Raw genomic sequence first — 20,536 nt, forward strand, 5'->3', positions numbered from 1 at the left:
GTAAACAGATTTGTGTGAAGGCGAAACTGATTTATGATTTATTTATCACTCATCGTGTTGTGTTTGAAAATAATTTATGATAATCGTTTCCCTATCCGCGCTCAGTGGTGCATATAAAACTACACTGGTACATAAGTTGGACTGTAACTAGATATTTTTTTGCATGAAAGATAAGGTGATCAGTCTTTCGCTTCAGGTGCTCGTCTAGTACTACATTAACACCTTTAAAACGAATATTTCTCTTCAACCCTGCAAAGAATCGAACTTGGGAAGTCAAAATGGTAGACAAATAATTTAACCACTTAACTACGAGGCCAACTTATCTTCACTAGATTTCCAGCATTTATTTTGTGGAAAAACGTTTTGAATTTTTTTTAAATGAAACACTTTTTAAGATGAATTACCCATCATCAGGTGTAAATACAATGTTTATATTGACACCTGATAATAAACCTAAAAGCTCTTCATCTTAGTCAACCAGATCTTAGCAATGACTATTTCGTGGTCATGACAATGTTGGCTTTTTTATTTAAATATGTTCTGGCGTCAAAGAGTTTTTTTCGATTCGTCGAATAGATAATCCAAATGCGTTTTTCTTCTTTCATTAGGAGTCAAAGTCTTCGTATGGATGCATGTATGGGTAAATAAAATCTACCAGTGATAAAGTCCCTGGCCGTGCTAAACACTTTAAGCCCTCTACCATTAATCACTTGCCGACCATTAGGGTAGGTCGATTTTTTTTTGTGAATTTCAATATATTTATAAATCGGCCTAAAAACTGCCTTTTGCATAACTTGGAACGCAAAAGATATTTAAAAAAAATATTTTACTAGAGCTTGAAGTTTTCAAAAAAGTCATTGTTTTACTCTTAACCGACAGTAAGATAATTAGTACAAATAAATTTTTAAATTTGTATAAAATCTGATTAAATACATTTTATTTTGTAATAAATGGGAAGCATTGTTTTAGCGAGCCATTGCATTGTTTTCATCAAGACTTGCCAGGCGCTCAACGAAATCATTACGCGGAGTGTAAAATTTTTGCGTTTCGGTAGTTTTAAAACGATCGAATTTCAAGTGAGTTAAGTTGTATTTTTTCATAATTTTCGTGACTAAAATTCATATAATTTTATAAAAACATAGTTTTGTTAATATATAAAAACCAAATTAATTCTTTAAACCGGTCACTAGACATAGTGAGGATAGACTTTTTCATATTTGGGGCACTATCAAAGCTGAGTGTGATTATGCTACCAACTACCAAATATATTATTAAGAACATACTTTATGTGAGATATAACTTGCAAAATCTAACATCTGGAGAGCAACCGCTTCAATACCTACTGTTAGCCACATTTGATTGATTCAACTCTCTCGAGAGTATCATTTTGTCTTGACAAAATGTGATAAATTCCGACGAGTGGACGAGGTGTGAAAACTCCTTCCAACATTCTTAATCTTTACCGGAGCGGTTTTGATGATGAAAACGGACTAAGATCTTTCAAATCAAGCATCAAGATACCGGACATGGTCCTAAAACCCTATTCTCTTACCGTCCTTCTACTCTTTGCTGACAATTTTGTAAAAGCCGATTTAGAGCGTCTCACAACTCGGTACCTTTCAAAAGGCCTCATTATTTATAGTCTTAATTTCAGAAATTCTGCGTGAAATGACCACAATATGCTACTATTAGATGTACTGTATTATAAAATGATGACTGTTTTAAAATATCTAGTCCAATATTCGTTGTGTGTACGAAAGTTACAATCCTTCCCTCTTCAGCGTTTGGCGTAATTGAATTTTCCCGTTTTTTAGTAACTCAGCTAAAGGAGTTTCACTTTTATATATAACAATCAATTATAAGTGCTGAATGAATATTTATTTATTTTTACAAAAAAATGTTTTACAGAAAAAAATCACAGCAGTGCACAATAATTATGTTGTACTTAACTTAATTAAAACTTAATAATTTAGTGAACATAAAATATAAAAATAAAAAAAAAAGTAAAACAGAAACACCAATAAATAAAATATAACAATAAAAAAATCTTATGTTCTAAATTTAATTATATAAAAGTACGACTGAAAATAAATAGGTAAAAATAATATTAAAAAAAAAAAAAAAACATTTTGAACCATGAACGCTATCCAGCCAAGTGGGTCAAATATTTGTGTTATATCTGGCAAAATTAATCGTTTGGTTACAGACGAATTGGTTAAATTGACAATCAAAGTAAAAATATCAGAAGACGGATTTCAGATGAGACCTGATATTTTTACGCAATAGACAGTGTCAGTTTCGAATTCAACAGATGCTGGACCAATTATTCGACAAGCTTCGGGAATAGATTTAAGAGCTGCAGGTCAGTTGCTAACCCATTTTCTGAGCCGGAATTCTTCCTTCTGTAAAAGACATATTCATTCCTTTTGAAATTCAATTGCGCTAGCTATATTTGGACTGCCAGTTACAATAAAATCTTTTTAATTATACAAAAAAATCACCCGGAAAGCATTTAGAAATCTGTTAACTTCGTCTTTAATAAATTGATGTATAGTACGAATTACCAGAAATGGAGAAGATGACTTCAGATAGGAAAGTTCGCTACAAAATTATTTTTAAATCCTTATGGTGTTCTGCCATATTAACTTGGAGAAAAATGTTTTGTTTTATTTTCTCAAACCCTACATAAATTGATTGAATGTTTTTCCGAACTCAGGTGGCGTGGATCCACATCGACCGCCAAATGATCCTGACGATCCACCGCCACGTGATAGTGCGGATGCCGCGCTTCAGCATCTCCCACGACAACGCCATGACGTGGCTGTTGCACGTCAGTCACGTCCAACAGGCGGACCGTGGCTACTACATGTGCCAGGTCAACACCAATCCCATGATCAGTCAGGTCGGTTACCTGCAAGTGGTCGGTGAGTAAACGTTCCTAACGTCTTTATTTATAATAAAAAAACATACCATGTTTGATTTAAAAAAAATTGAAGGAATAACTTGTAAGGCCTGACGGATAAAAAAACATGCGTGGCGATGGTGGGACAAAATATAATCAGTTTAAGAAGTCGCTTTTCGGGCTTTTTTGTGGACTCGTGCAACATGTTTAATTCTTTAGTAAGCTCCCGAATAGTAATTAGTTTGTTTGAACATCGAAGTCACTTTTTGCACTTTTTCATCCGTTATTGAGAAAGACGACCAGACCATTGTTCGTATTCAACCAACTGATTTCCGACTTTACAGGACATATAGTTCATGTAAACAGTCTTTAAGGTTACCATTTTTTCTCAAAAACACTAGAGGCACCCCTTAAATTTTAAATTTCTCTACCCAAGGGCTAACAAACTCGGTAAATATTCGGAAACACCTACAGTAGTTTGATATTGCACATGCTGATGCGCTTCAATTAATAAAGATAAATGAAGATAATATTTTCTTACAAAAGCAGAGAGAGCCAGGACGACCCGGTCATTTAGCTTGAGTGGACAAAAAATTGTCAGAAAAGGAGGAAAAGGCGAGTCTTAGAATTATACAGGAGCAAAAGCGGCGGGCCGCTTATTTGGCATCCATAACACCCTCTACGTCTTCTCATGAGCCATTACAAGAAACTTTATCTTCTAATTCTGAAGTAATGGACGTATAAGAAGATTAGTCCATTCCAATTGAGAGGAAACAGCCCGATACTATTAAAACTTCTGTGAAGAAAAATTTCATTACTCCGAAACTGGTGGTGGTATTAGACAGGTTTCAGTTAAGTATAAGAGATTCTGTCTTTATTATTGAAGCAACTATTGAATTACTTGGCCACAACACTGACAAATTTTCTATAAGCAAGTCCTCCATCCAAAGAATTCGTACAGAAAAGCGAAAACAGCGTGCAGAAGCTATAAAACTTAATTTCCAAAACGATGTACCAGATACTGTAACTGTCCACTGGGATGGAAAACTGTTGCCGGCTTTAGATGTACGCAAATGTAAAGAGGAACGTCTACCAATCGTTATTTCATACGATAATAAAGAACAACTTATTGTTGTGCCAAAATTAGAAAATTCATCGGGAAGCGAACAGGCACAAGCAGTTTGGAATGCTATTGTTGACTGGAATTTTGAAGATAAAGCACAGATCCTCTGTTGTGATACTACTGCTTCTAACACAGGCCGAATTAATGGTGCATGTGTGCTTCTCGAACAGAAATTGAAAAGAAAAATGCTGATTTTTGCTTGCCGCCATCACATCTATGAATTGGTACTAAAAGCTGTGTTCGAGGCCAAAATCAGCCAAGTCACTACAAGTCCCAATATCCCTTTATTCAAAAATTTTCGATCATGCTGGAAAAACATCAATGTAGAGAAGATACAAAGCCACAAAGAAACGCTATTACGTCTGAACGATTCTAAAATTGATGAACTTTTAGAGTATTACAGAACTGAATTGACCAAAGAAATTGTAAGAGATGACTATCGAGAGTTAATAGAGCTCTGCATAATATTTCTTAGCGGAGATAAAGTTAATGAATTTAAAATTCGGCCTCCAGGTGCCATGCACCAAGCAAGATGGATGGCGAGAACTATTTATTCATTAAAAATATCGTTGTTTAGCTCTCAATTCAAAATGTCAAATAAGGACAAAACAGCTCTATTAGACGTCTGCCTGTTTATCGCGACATCCCATGTCAAGCCTTGGCTGCAATGCACTTTAGCGGTAAAAGCGCCTTACCAGAACTTGTGCTTTTTAAAGGCTGTGAAGGCATACGAAATGGTTGACAAAACATTATCAAAAGCGGCTATACAGAAGTTTTGCCAGCATTTGTGGTATTTAGCAGACAAAGTGTCTATCTTGTCTCTAATTGACGATGATATTAACCAAGAAAGTAAGGTAAAAATAGTTGCTTATTTGGCCAAAGAAAATCCATCGGTCCACAATAAACGCTACATTCCATCGACAGAAGATCTTAGCGGCCCTATTTTCGAAAAAAACATCGACGATTTTGTTTCTATGAACAGCAGATCCTTTTTCAGGCGACTCAAAATTGATGACAGTTTTCTCATGGAGTGTCCAACTTCGTGGCCTGCTAATGCTTCGTTTCAACACGCTAAAATGAAGATGCAGTCACTGAAAGCAGTTAATGATACGGCTAAAAGAGCTGTTAAGTTGATGCAAGACTTTCATGGCTTAATCACAGTGGACGAGGAACAAAAACAACATTTATTACGTTGCGTACAAGAACACAGAAAAGTATATCCTGACTGTAAAAAAACAAACCTTAAAAAGAAAATTTAATTAATAATGTCCTTTAAATAATAATTATGTATAAAACATAATAAATATGATACAATAATCAAAGTACCATTGTTTTATTTACAAAATAAATATTAAGTTTAAATATTCCCCTATGGTTTCCATACAAACTTTTATATTCAAAGTTTGACATCAAGTCGGCACGGGTTGTCGCTATCCGATTTCAATAATATTTATTATTTCAGTTGTTAAGGTCAAATGGAACAAAATTAGAGGGTATGCGTGTCTTAATCTGTAAAAAAAACTTGCCCTTATAGTCTGGGACACCCTAACCTACAGTTTTAAACTAAGTCACGATTGTGTAAATATTTCACAGCAACCATGTCGAAAATCGAACCCGAGACCTCTTGCATTGCAAGCTAACGCGCTGACCATTATTACCTGTAACTGTTTTATTACCATACCTTTATGTAAATATTTTTATATCCCAAAATGAGTTTGTTGGAACTCCTGGGAGTACAAAAAAAATACAAATAAGTTTTTTTACGATTTAATAATAAAAAAAAATTTTTTTTCTTCGGAATTCCATTAAATGTGCTGTCATGAATCGATTAAATTGATTCCTCTTGACAGGGATAATCATCGCGTCAAATGGGACCACTGGCCGCAACATACTGCCCGCCTTGAAAGTTTGCAGAATAAACTTTCAACAAAAGAAAAGATGAGAAATGACTCATTAAGCAGTATTTATTTATTTATACTATGGCGAAACAAGAATAAGACAACCCGCAAACAATTGTCTGGTTAACGAAAGCATTAAGAAATCTGATCATAATTATATTTATAATAAATAATAAATTTCATTTCATTTCTTTTTTTTTTGCACCACAACAGGCCAGGAGGCCCAATTACAGTGGTAAATTACTTTACAGAACAACCGGGCTTGAGAAAAATCACATTAAAAAAAAAAAAGTGTTCTCACCGGGAATCGAACCCGGAACCTTCCGTGCAAGAGTCAAGCGTCTTGACCACTACACCACGGTGGCCGCCATCCAATTAGGAAATAGACCATATATTTGATCAAGCGAAAATGACTTAGGCAACTAGAAACAACAGTGAGAGAGATAAATAAAAAAATTAAAAACATAGAGAAATAAATGAAAAACTAGCCCAGACAATTGGAAAGAGAGGCGTGTGCGATCGATAGCACGTACTCGTATCTCTTTATTAAGGACTATTTTCAATAAACTGGCTTCATTAAAAGGAAAAATATTCAACAAAACTAAGTTAATTAAGTCAATATTATATTACTGAGTTGGAGTAGGGCACAGTTTGACAACTGGCCTGCCTTGCGTTTTGTGTTTTAACCAATGCAATTTTAATAGTTCCATCAGTCCCAGGATGCACTTCATTTATCCTACCCGGAGGCTAACGAAGTAGTGAAACGTCGTATAACATTATTTAAACCCAGTGGTTTGTCACAGTTACAGTTGACTATTTGCACCGGGTTTTCTGGCGTGCACCACATTTTCTCATTTGAACAAAATGTTTATATCTAACTTAAATAAAAAAGTAGCTTGTAGTGTATTTTATGATTACCTTTATTTTTTCGATAAATTTGTTGGTTTTTCAACGGAATAAAATGCATTTCAAGACAAAGTCACATCCTCGTAAAACCTGACTTACGGAGTTTCTCGAATGACCAAATCAAATATAGCATTATTTGTCTTCATTATCTTGCGGCCATTTTAAATACCTCTGTCATGATACCATTATTTTATTTTTTCAGTCCCTCCCAACATTTTGGATAGCGAAAGTACATCCTCTAACGTGGCAGTTCGCGAAAACCAGAATATAAGCCTGACTTGCAAAGCAGACGGATTTCCCCAGCCCAAGCTGATGTGGAGAAGAGAAGATGGACAGGCGATCTCAGTGGATAAGAGGAAGAAAGGTAAATCTATTTTTTTATACGCACTTCATTAACGGGTAGAATATGTATTTATCTTCTTTGTTTATCAAATTCAATGTTCGTACGTGTGTCCTCGATAGACTAAATAACTACTCTACCGATTTACGTGCGGTTTTTTGCAAAATTATTAGATTTGTCTTGGATTTATTTAAGCTCTTAAAATCTTTAATCTGAAGTATAAAAAAAGAATAGGAGCGTAAATTAAAACTGATACAAAGTGGTCGCTTTAATATTGTCTCTGTATAAAAAGTATTGTTTAACATGTCTTTAAAGTGGTTGTGTTTTTTTTACATTGTTTAAACAAAGGGCATTCCGAAATAATACATCTCGGAATAATTTAAACTCTTGTTTTCTATAGTTTTACAACGGAGTTTTAGTCCCAACACTTATGTATGGAAGTGAAACATGAAACTGGCAGAGGAAGGATGAAAACCGGTGAATGCGGTTGAAATGCGAATCTCTTAGACGAATGTGTGGCAAATCAATGAATGACAGGATTACGAATGATGAAATTGGGCGAGAGTGTAAATTTGAGTCAAGTTTAGTTGATAAGATTAAGAAAGGGTCTTTGAGATGGTATGGTCACGTAAAACAAATGGACGTCAAGAGAATGGTAAAACAAGTAAATACGGTGAAAATAAACGGTTACGTCAGACGAGGACGACCAAGAAAGACGTGGCATGATTGGATAAATCAAAATCTTAAGTCTGGTAAAAAGCAGACAGAACCAAACAAGATGTATGAATGTGAAAGAAGCTAGGAATATTTGCCAGGATAGACGTGTATGGCAGTCCATTCTCTCTGCCTACCCCTACAAGGAAATGGCATGATGGTAATAGTTATAGTAGTTCTTTAGTTAATTAGCTTATTTAAAAATCATATAAATGAGAATAGTGAGTAATTCAATATTTCATTGTGCAATATGTCTAACCTCTGTCAAGGGTGTAAAAAACCGGTCACGGCCGGAGCGTATTATACGTGCTCAGTGTGCAAAGGTGGAAATGGACGGAGATTTGCCAGAGAATGCTTACAAAAAATATCTATCGAACGGCGTAGAAAGGTTAAGTGCACTGACTGTATTTCTGGCATCACTCAGGACACATCGCTCGGAACTGATAACGAGCAATCATCAGGGGTTAAGAATAATTTGGAGGCAAAGTCTATACTTACTAAAATAAAAAATATTCTCGTCAAATTGACTAAACTACGAACTACAAAATGTGGCATACAATCTTTATGGAATGAATTAGTTGGTATGAGAGATATCATGTTATTTATACATGAAAAATTTTATGCCATGGGGGCTAAAATTTTATTGCAAGAGGAAAAAAATAATAAGTAAGATGCCTTGCACCGGAATATTGAGAAATTACAAAACTAAATAAACAGCGTTCAGTATTTCACTTATTAACAGGCTCAATGGTCACGCTGAGACAATATCGAAATTCAATCATAAAAACGGAGATGACATATTGGAAATCGTTAAAAAATTGCAAGTACTCTTCTTTTTCCTCTTGGAAGTAAACCGCAACTCATAATAGTCAAATTCGTAAGGCAGATAACTAGAGATTCTTGGCAGCCATCAGGAAATGTCGGGTTTTAACTACTTCGGATATTGGCTTACGAGTGACTTACGAGTATCTATTGTAATGAATATCTTACATCTTTGAAGAAGAAACCACTCTTCGAAAGCAAAAACATAGCGCGACAGAAAGGTCACGATTTCTGCTGGATTCGGAATGGGAACATCTTCGTAAGACGCAACACTACATCCCCAGTTGTGAAAATATATAATACTAATGACCTCGACAAGTTTCGCACCAAACGACGTTATTAATTCACATTTTTATTTTCATTTTTGTAACATTGTTTTATCTCTATAATATTCCTTTTGCTTTCCTATTCCACATCTAGATAATCCCTATTACCCTTCCATTACTTCATCCTATCATCAATACAGATATTTATTTTGCGTTAGTTAGTTTAAGTTTTGTACCTGTATAACTTTAAAAACACATAATGTATCATTTAAATTGTATTCTTTTATTTTAAAACTTATCTACTTTATCTTTAATTTTTTTCCATCGAAAATTCTAATTCAGTTAGATTTTTTTTCTTTTCCAGTGTTTGTATGTCTCTGCACATATTCTTCAATTTATTGCATTTGACTACTGGGCTGCATTCGAAATGTATGATTTCTCTCTTAAACGCATAGAATTTCAGAGTATCTCTTTCTATTTCTCTCGCATCGTAATTTATAGTTATATTTACAGAAAAAATAGTTTGATTATTACCAAGTGATCTGCTGACATTAAATTAAATAAAATAGGAACTATGAAATTATGAAGAGAAATGACAAAATTTAATATCATCAACTTAAATACAATTCAACATTCTTAAATACAACTCAACGAAAATAACCGGGAATCACAATTTACAAATACTGAACAATAACCGAATGTATAATGTACGACTAAAATATGTGTAATTACCATAATAATAAACGTATGGCAGAAAAGGTAATTTTATGAGCAACCAGAAAAAAACAAGTATTTTGTTTATTCATTTTTGGGAAATAAATGTTTGTCGCAAGAGGCAAAATATTCCGTTCACTGTAGAGTCCTGGTCCCGACTGGGATATATGGGGGCGAAGTATGGACTTGGAAAAACAGGGATAAAAGTAGGCTGAATGCTGTCAAAATGCAATCTCTCAGGCAAAAGTGTGGTAAAACTGTGTACAATAGATGCACAAATGTCGAAGTCCGTACGTTATATAAGGCTGAGATAGGCACAATTGACAAAATCAAGAAAGGAGCTTTGCGCTGATTTGGACATAAAGAGCGAATGGACAGTGAAAGAACGGCCAAAAATATTTAAAATGCGAATTTTGATGTATGCAGAAATAGAGGAAGACCGAGAAAGACATGGCATGACCAAATCCAACAAATACCTGAAAATAGACCTGTCAAAAGTCGGAATAATCAGCGCGCGTGCATGAGAAGATGTATGAATGTAGAGGAAGCAAGATCTGTCCTATGCATCTATCCTCTCCGCCTGCCCTTACGGAGAAACGGTGTGATGGTTATTTGTTGCCTGTAATAGGGACAAATATATTTTTTTTTAATGAATGGAAAAAATAGAAATGTTAAAAAATCGGAAGGGTTGGCAACGCTGCAGTCGTGCAGAGGTGATTTACAGCACAGTACACTCAGGTTTAAGAAAACTCACATTCAATTTTTGTGTTCTCACCGGTAATTGGACCCGGAACTTTCAGAGTGTGAGTCAATCTTCTTAAACACTACACCAGGAGGCCACCGGGATATTAAGTGTATTAAATTTGGTGTGGTTTGGGTAGCATTATTCTGACAGATTTTTCTTTATTGCATTTAGATTGCTACGAAAAGCAAAAAAAAATATGTTGAGGCTCAAAGGGGAAAAATTTCACAGTACCCAAGATCCTAATAAGTCAACTGAGGCCCGCAGGGCCGATAAAATGAGGCCGGGAGGGTTGATTATATGAGGCCCGAGGGGCCGAATTCCATCGAATGTAACAGTCGGCAACAGCCGAGAAAATGCCATTCGAGATATTTAAAATTCGTTTGTTTAAAGTAGGCACAAAACTAAACGCATTTTAAATATCTTGGTCTTTAAAAAAGAGAAAGTTTTACAGTTCACCAAATGATCATTTAAATGTCAGTCAAGTCATAAAGAAAGGATTTTATCTTGTTAAATTTTAAAAGTATGAAGGTACTATGGCTGTGGCCGCTCCTTCACTTGCTGCAGCATTACAATTAGCATCTTGATAAAAACCCCATTAAAACTTTTACATAACGTCAAACTTAAATTACCTTTACAATTAAAATTCATGCTAAGTATATAAACGATATCTTTTTTCGTTTTGTGTAAATAATTTGGGGTTATAAAACCAATATTATCAATAATGATAAGCATAAAAAAAATTATAAAATATGTTATAATTATTTTTTCACCGACTCCAATGGAAGGAGGAAAAACAGTTTCTGTAGAAATTAAAACCAAAAAGAATAAAATTTTCTGTAATAATTTTGAATTTTATTACAAAGCTCATCGTGAATTCATAGCATTATATATTTTTGGTTTTTATAATCTTATATATTATTATTCTAAAAGTGATTGATTGATTCTGTCATGTGCGGGCCAGTTACACAAGTATCGCGTTAATCTACTCGGTCCGGTAAAATTAAGATGGATAGATACTATTTATTATTTTATTTTTTTGTTTTATTTCTACTCGACGGTGAAAAATTTGCTCAACCAATCGAGTGGATACTAGTCGGCCTCGTGGTGTACTGGTTTGTGTGTTTACCTGCCGATTGATAAAAACATTTTCTTAAATTAATCAACAATAAATCCACCCAATGTTATTTTATGGTGCCGTGCTATGTTGAGCGATCGACTTAATTAGCGAATGGGAATTGAGCTCTATTTTCTTAGTCAATCGGACTCATTTTCGTCTGATAAAATTCGTCGCTTACAGCTTGGGTCAAAATGATTTGATGGTCTAAATCATTCGGTATAGCACCGGAGTGTGTATGAGGGAGAAAGTAGTTAAAATTTCTCGCTTACATCTTTAATGAAATTCATTAAAATGTCAAAACATATTGAAAAAATCAAAAAAATTAAGGATTAGTTAATTTATTATGCTCATATTAGTAATTTAACACCATTCAAATGTCAATGTAAAATATCACCCTTTAAATAATTTTTCTCGATTTAATGAATTACGTTTATTACTATACACGAAAAGCAATGAGTGTAAACTATGAGTTAATAAAAAAAGTTACGGCTGTCAATTTTTCGTTTTCGAATATTTAGCCATATAAATATTTCAGGGGGAAAGAAATTATTTTTTCTGTTTTTATCTACATATTTATTAGATTAAAAAATAGTTAAGGAATCGATCATTTGAAAATAGCACATTACCTTATTGTACAATTTTCATTACAATAATGTGAAGTTGGATGGGATGGTGCATATGCCAATACATTAAATCCTCTAAAAATAGTAGAAAGATTAATTTTTAAAGTTATTTTAATAAAACCATTAACATTCAATACAAAAAATATGTATTAATTATTTAAAATTCGTACACACTATTTACAAAATAAATTATATTTTACAAATATATAAAGAAGAAAAAAATTACGAATTTGAGATGAATAAGTCACTTAGGTACCAAAATAACCTCAAAATTTCTTAATTCCATACAAGTCATGGTCAAAATAGTTATGTTTTCAAAGGAATATAAAATTACAATAATCCCCCAAGGAAATAAAAACTGTTGAAATTAATATATCAGTGAATAAATTCAAAGTAAAAAAAATTAAAACCTCAAATAATAAACCAACTTAGCTTATTCGATCATTTATTTTTTAACCATTCATCATTTTTGCATACATATATGAACAAGCTGCGTGCGTATGTGCAGTTACAAATACTAATACGTTATTCGTATCAGTAACAAAACAAAGCAAACCATACAAATGTCAAGCGTCTAATGAAATCTTAGTCTATCAAAATCGATCATGATATTTATTTATTGATATGTAATTTGATTTCCTGTCACAGTAGATCTTCACATTTAGCAGTGACGTCAGGAGCTTGCATAGCACTGACCCCCTCCCACCTCTAAGTATAATTTGATTGCTGTGGTGTTTTACAGTCAGAGTTGGTTATAAAAGAAAAAGCTCTATCAAAGTCGATCATGATATTTATTTATTGATATTTTATTTAATTTCTGTGGTGTTTTATACTCGGGAGTTTGTAAATAAAATAATAAAAATTTCTAGGCGTCTTGAGACTTTTGAAAGATAATTTTTAATGTAAATAAATAAAGTCGATTCTTAAATATTACACCACTCATTAATTTTGGACATTAGCATCGACATTTGTCATAAAAACAATAAATAACATACCTAAATATGCAATTAATTAATTTTTTTCGACGATTGGATGAATGCAAGTTTACATATTTATTACAATAAATCTTTTATGTATAAATGCAGAAAAAAATAATGAAGATCATTAATAAAGTATCTACTAAATAATATAAATCAAAACTTTAAAATCGCTGGATTTTTTTTTATTAAAACATGTTTGAATTTGAGGTTAATACAATAGATTTTATAAAATAATAATTCGACAGATAACAGGTCGCACGTTTATTCCAGCGCTTTACCATGTTGGACCTAGGTATAAACGTGGAATAAGTAGCTATGGTCACAGCTCTATACTGAGTATAACTTTATGCAGGTTTTAAGAATTTTTACTACACTATCCTTATTCTACAACTTTGCCTAGGCATAATTTTATACTTGATCTGTAAGTCTTACATGTCTTTTATCAATTTTATTAATATGGATAACGTATAAATCGCCATTTTTATAATGTAATCACCCAAGAGTGCTTTACAAGTGATTCATAAATATGTTTTTTTTGTAATATAGAGAACTTATATAGCGCAACAGAGATCCTAATTAGCCAAGGTTTTTGAATCAAATTTGCTAAGGCCCGCAGGGTTAAATATATGAAGCCCGATGGGCCAAATTAACTAGCATGTAATAGTCAGCGAAAGCTTGTTATTCTAAGTGACAAACTCTTCTTTATCATCTTTAGATTGCTATGAAAAAAATGTGGGGTCCAAAAAAGCGATATTTCAAGGTGGTCGAGATCCTAACCAACCGAAGCCTGAAGCCGAATTTAGCTTTTACCCGTGGCTTCGCTGGCCTGGTATTAGAAAAAAAGCTGATTAATTAGTTTTGTCAAAAAATTTTCATGTGAGATGAAATTTTTTCGGGACATAAAGTAGCCTGTATCAATTGCCGATCCTTCAACTATCGGATCCATAAGTGTAGGGCGATGTAGCATCGCTAGTCCGTTTTTTTTTTTTTTCATTGATAATCCTTTACGGGTTACATACATTTAAAAAAATATTCCTACTTTTAAAATTCACATTCTACTGTTAAGAATAATATTTTTTACATCTTTTGTAAAGGTTGTCTGAGTCTCTGTTAAGTTTTGTCGGAGAGTTCATTGTATAATTTCAGTCCATGGTTTATTAGTCTCGATTGTCCTTTTCTCGTTTTAGAAGGTTGTATATGATATTTTTCTGATATTCTCGTATTGTGTTCATGTTTACTACAGTTTTATTCGAGTTTTAATTCTTCGTCAACAATAACATCAGTGACTAATTTATAAATACATTTTCTATTCTAATTCTATTTTAAAGAGTTCAGTTATATTTAATTGTTTAGTTTGTTTAAAAAGTTATTTAGTTGCTGTTAGATGTTTGTTTGTGTGTCCTTCGCGTCTCAACGGAACAACTGATCGACTTGATTTTTTGCACAGTGATAGCCGGAAAGATGGAAAGTAAAAAAAACTATCTATTTTTAGTGTTTATCATCCCAGAAATGAAAAAAAGTACTCTAAAAAATAATCAATCTTAGCAACAATCAGGAACATTATTTAAAAATGAATAGGTGGTAAGAGGGGGTGTCAAAATGATTATATTTGAAATTATTTTTAAAAATGTATATTATTGACTAGCATTTTCAATGGTAAGATTTGATTTCTTTTTGTTTTGTCGTAGGATTTTGGATTTGTAAACAAAATAACAATATGACGTCACCATAGACTAACGATTCATTGTATTTCTTTCATTGCGATAGTTGGAAGACCAAGCTACTTTCAATCCCGATAAAACGTACCGTTCCATCGGAAAAATTCTTACCGAAAACCAAAAACTCTTATTGATAAACGACACAATCAATTAATAACCTAAATTATGTCTCCCTGATACCATGTGAACAAAACCACGAGTAAAACCTAGTAATATATAATATATGTGGGCTAAACGCCAATCAACGCATAAAGGGGTATTATTACACATTTAAGTGAATGAAGTCTTAAGTTTACTTTTGACAGTTTAGGCCATTTTCATTGTGGCCTAGATGTTGGGTAGTTTTGCCTAGAAATAATTCAAGGAGTTTTAATTACTGGTGTGTTAGATAGAGCTGAAAGTTGCTAATAACATGTTATGTTTGCGACCTCGAATTCTTAGTGGAAGTTTTAAAAAAAATATAAAATATGCTCGAAATTTTGGTTTTTTGAGCATGTCTCGACTTCGGCTTATCTCAGACATATATTGTTAGCCATACAAATAAATAATCCTATTTTAGCTACAATTCATTTTTAGTCAATTTTTTTTTCTTTTTAATAAGAAATGTTTGCGTTCTTATGATTTACCCAAATATTTAATTTTGAGGGAAAAATATGCTTTTGTCAAGTTTAAAATTGTATGCATGCCTTTCACTAACGCCTTGCCGAGTGACTATGACACGTTTTATATTGTGCTTTTTGCAGCTGCAGAAAAATGCTTAGAATTAAATTAAACCACCTGAATTGTGACTTTTGACCAGCTTCTTTTATTTTAAAGCTAGAGACATAATTTTGTCGAGCACTGGAAACTCTAATCTTTGTTATATCGTTGTTAAATTAGAAGGCTTTTTTTCATTGGTCTTTTAAAGGGTCTATGATATGGGCTGGAAGTAGTTGACAAGAACTTTGGAACACTGTATATTTGTCCAAAATTCAATTGATAAAATGTTTCCAGCTAGAAAGCAATTGCTAAATTTAATTGGTTAATTTACCGACCTGACGTCTAGGCTATTGAACCCATCAATATATATAATTATTGTAAATAATTAATACACAAATAGGGCTGGAAGTAGTTGACAAGAACTTTGGAACACTGTATATTTGTCCAAAATTCAATTGATAAAATGTTTCCAGCTAGAAAGCAATTGCTAAATTTAATTGGTTAATTTACCGACCTGACGTCTAGGCTATTGAACCCATCAATATATATAATTATTGTAAATAATTAATACACAAATACCTAGAATCGGTTCATGCCAAAGCCAATAAATATCGTATTATCATTTTGAAAGATTGTCACCTCCTTTGTTTTCGGAAATACTAACTACGCAGTGGCATAGTGGTTTAAATTTGTCGAACATTGGATTCAAAATTAGCAACATTAAAAGTCGCAAGCCAGCTTGGCAAAGCTTGAGCTGGTTCAAGACAGCAGGTAAATAAAGTTTTATTAATGTCACAGGCAAATGAATAATAAGGATATGAAGTGAATGGACAAACCTTTTTGTAGATTTTCAAAAAAAATAATTAAATTAATAGATTTTCAGTAAAACTTCACATTATACTGTCCTTGTTTTCTTTGACACAGTAAATATATTTTTCTTTATTATTTATTATATTTGATATTTTGTCTATCAAATTCAAAGCGGACAATGATATCAGATTACAAAAAAATAAAAAAAAATGTTTTTGAAAATTCATTTAGGTGCGAAAAGGAGACGATTGAATTTGGCGAGAGCAAAGGAGATAAGTACAAGAATTATTTAACGTTGTAACACTCTATCGAAAACGGCCTTACCACAGCTTATATTTATGATAAAATTGTATTGACGTAATGTATTTTGTCAATATTTTGTATACCTTATACAAATAAAATCATAACTTTTTTTTTTCAAAAAGAACTACAACTTTTATTTAAATTAATTACCCTGAACGAATCTCTCAAGCAAAAATCCTGGAACGAAAAATCGAGTGGGGTATGCCTTATAGTGTAATGGTTGACGCATTCGCTTACCATGATTGAAGTTTAGGATATGTGTTCTGAATATGGTTGAACAATAAATGAATTGAATTTAAAATCGGGTTGTGGTACTGTGGCTAGTGTCTCAGACTCACGGACCAAAGGTCTGTGATTCAAATTCCAGTCTAACTCTACTTGATTCCATTTTCTTAAAGTGAGTTATTTACAACTCGTTGAAAATGCCCTTTAAAATGAAATATTTAGGTAAATCATAAAAACGCAAATATTTCTTCAAAAATAAATAAATTATACGACTGAAACTTCATGCAACAGATGATCGAGATCTTAAGCTGTATTTGATGTTTCGATGCAGTGCCTTATACATCATTGAGTACGTAAAGGGTAGGGCAAATGATATGAAAATAAAATCATAATAATGAAACAAAATGAAAATTACTCAATTAAATTCTTAATTAAATGTTTTTATAAAAGCGTAAGGCGACGTAAAACAGGAAAGAACAAGTATCTACTATTATCAACCAGAACAGTAGTGGAGCATGGAAGGTTGTCAAGACCCCAAGCAATGATCCAACGGTGCAGACATCTGTCGAACACGGTGTGACCTCAAACTGAATAGCCCATCAACAACTTCTGAACTGTAAAACTAACGGGAAAACTAGAAGAATACCTGCCATCCGCCTGAACACTGAAGAAAATGACTTCTTTAAGGTACCCTTCTTTCATAACAAACATAATGAAGCAAAAGGTAGTCTAAAAAATAACAAAATACCAGGATTTTTTTAGTTTCTTGATGGCTACAGGGAAATCTTACAATCAACCCATACCAGAGGAGATTAGGCATTTGATTTACGCCAATGTCACACTGGTGGCACCTCAAGAGGACAATTTCCAGCTGTTAAAGTAAAATACTTGCCCGAACTCTTTGTTTACTCGGAGAATTTTACAAAAAAATGTATTAAAGCCAAGGTCAAAGAAAACTCAACTCTGTGCCTTACGCTTAAAAAATTAGGAGGCGAGAAAAAAACTAAAAGTCTCGCGGAAAGGAGAAAAAATTGAGCATTATCAAATATCAAATTATCTTAGTATAACACGGAATAGGACTTTTTTTAAAAGCAGCATTTATTAATTTGTTTATTTTATAAATTTATTGCATAATATAGATATATGTATATATTTTATAACATGGAATCTATATAAAACTAGTGGATAGAAAATGAAAAGAAAGCATTCTCTGTTTAAGATAGTTTCCATTTAACAATTTCATCCATCATTGAATCAATAATAAACAGAATGTTCCATTCCACCAGAAAAAATAAAGCTCACTGGTTCATCTTGCGGAGCATCTTCACATGTACTCCGCACCTTTGCCTTAGGTCTGTGTGTCTGCAGCAGAGTACGCTTGTCCAGTTTGGCAGATGAAGGCATACACCAAACAAGTGGATATTGTTGTACATAAAATGGCGCAACTGGTGTGCGGTTGCCAAACTTCCCCCTATAATAGAAATCCCTCCACCCATTAGGAGAAATGTAACAGCAAACACCAAGAGAAACATATCCATGACACTAGACTCCCTTTACGTTCATATAATGGATCCTCCGAGACGGGAATTGAGAAACACTTTTCTTAAAGACACAACTGACTTAAGGACCTCTGCAGAAACATCCTAAGAGGATCTGTTGAGAGAAGAACTCGGCAACAGGTTCTGGATAATGCCATCCAAAAGCACAAATATTTCCCACAGTTTGGACATCCCTGCGTAGAAAACTCTCATCAGACTGAAGATAGGTGTGACTAGGTGCAAATATAACCAACAAAAGTGGGGTTTTCTGAAGAGAAATAACACAAACTGCAATTGTGAAGAAGTGCGCGATGATCTTCATTCGCTGCGGTGTCCACAAATGCGGCTGACTTGTGAAGATGATGATTTGATAATGGCCACTTACTAAGCGATATTTATCGCTGAATATTGGAGTCCTGACCCGATAAATAAGTAAGAAAGAGAGTTTATGGTTTTAAAATAAATAAATATCTCGATGATTGTTTGTCGAATTCGATTCTGGTAGTTCTGACGACTGGCATTCTGTTGTATTTAGTAATATTTCATATTCGTACCGAGACTCAAGAAAATACCTACCTACCCACTTCCAGTGTAAAGGCACACATGGAAATAGGTATGACTCACCCCTTTGCGAAAACACGACTCGACTTGTATATACATTATTCATGCAAGGCGTGAGCCTGCTGGGGATCCCCACCCCGGCAGGGAAAGGAGAATGAGAAGAAGAGACGAAGCAGAGAGACTTAGAAGGAAGGAAACTGAGTAAGGTACAGAGTACAGACAGCGATCCCATCCTAAAAAATATGCGGGTTAAAATACACAAGCATTTAAATTAGTTTTTGTTTTTAAAACAAAATAGTATCCTTTCCATCGTACTCTTATTCAAATACATTTAATTCCAGATTATTAATTTTGGATAAACAATGAATTCTTTGAATTAAAACAAACAGCGTCTGTCATACATCACATTAAATTAACGATGATACAAATAATATTGGTTACATAATGCAAATTCAGCATCAGATAAAAAATAAAATCTAACAAAAACCGCAATGATCATAATATTAAAAATCTTCATTTACCGTAATATAAACAATGTGATAAATATAAACAAATAAATATTTTTAGTTGTGGTCAAACATTTAATTAAATGTTATTAAATATTTGTATATAAACACATACCGAAGATAAGTACCTATACACTTACTCTCATACAAATACACATAAACACACCCTTTTGTTGTACCACAATTTAAAATGTATGATTTTTATGTAGAAACTTCGCTGGTATGTTCTGAAACCGTATCTTTTTTATGTTATTGTAGCATTTTCAACTATTTGTTTCTGTTAAAAAAATAAGTGTCAATATGCGATTATGTACAAATATTTAAAAGCACTTCGTCAATAAAAAAATACTTCTAAATAAAAGATATACACAGTTAAAGGACAAACTTGCTTTTAACAATTTTTTACAGCTTGACCAAAACAAATAATACAACAATGAAATGAAAAACTTAAAATACATATTATAGCTAGGGTTCAGTCAATGCAAAGCCTCCGTTTTCTCGGGTGAATCCACATACTAAAATCCCTAGCGGATTATATCCGGTACTTCTACAAATACTTAGATATACTTCAAATATTGTTTATGGGCGGGAGTGGTGAATCTTATGCGGTGTCTTATACTCCTTAAAGGATCAATCAAATCAGCCGATGATAAGCCTTAAGCTCTGTAAATATCTAAAATTTTATATTTCCTTCTCAAAATGGCATTAATTTTTTTTTGTTATAGATACCTACACAAAAGCTTACAGTGAATAATGTAAAAACGACAGTTGAAATGTACGTGAAAGGTTTGGTAACCGTGGTAAATCTCGTATAAAAAGGTATTTTCTTTTTTAAATCAGTTAAATTTTTGAAGAGAAATTGAATTTTGAAACCCAGGGTATTAAAGATTGATTAAACACTTGTTTACGAGTATGTTGAAATTACTTACGAGTTAAATCATTTTTACAATCATATATTGATGGAATACTTAAAAAGTAAAAACTATTTTGAGTTTTAGAATGTGTGAGAACCACGTTATAATAGGT

General features: G+C 33.1%; 1 protein-coding gene across 2 annotated transcripts in view; it reads left to right on the forward strand.

Moving 5' to 3' along the window:
• LOC148283849 (lachesin-like) overlaps positions 1-20,536 on the forward strand; it is a 260,559-nt gene that overhangs the window by 125,169 nt on the left and 114,854 nt on the right. For both annotated transcript variants that reach the window (XM_088243122.1, XM_088243123.1), the window contains exons 4-5: positions 2,717-2,924; positions 7,032-7,193. In XM_088243122.1, the coding sequence (XP_088099248.1) occupies positions 2,717-2,924; positions 7,032-7,193 (370 nt within the window). The remainder of the gene's footprint in view (positions 1-2,716; positions 2,925-7,031; positions 7,194-20,536) is intronic.

The sequence above is a fragment of the Micrasema longulum genome, unplaced genomic scaffold, assembly GCF_059751315.1.
Source record: "Micrasema longulum isolate JH-2025_06_02 unplaced genomic scaffold, ASM5975131v1 h1tg000186l, whole genome shotgun sequence".
NCBI classification, from domain to species: Eukaryota; Metazoa; Arthropoda; class Insecta; order Trichoptera; family Brachycentridae; genus Micrasema; species Micrasema longulum.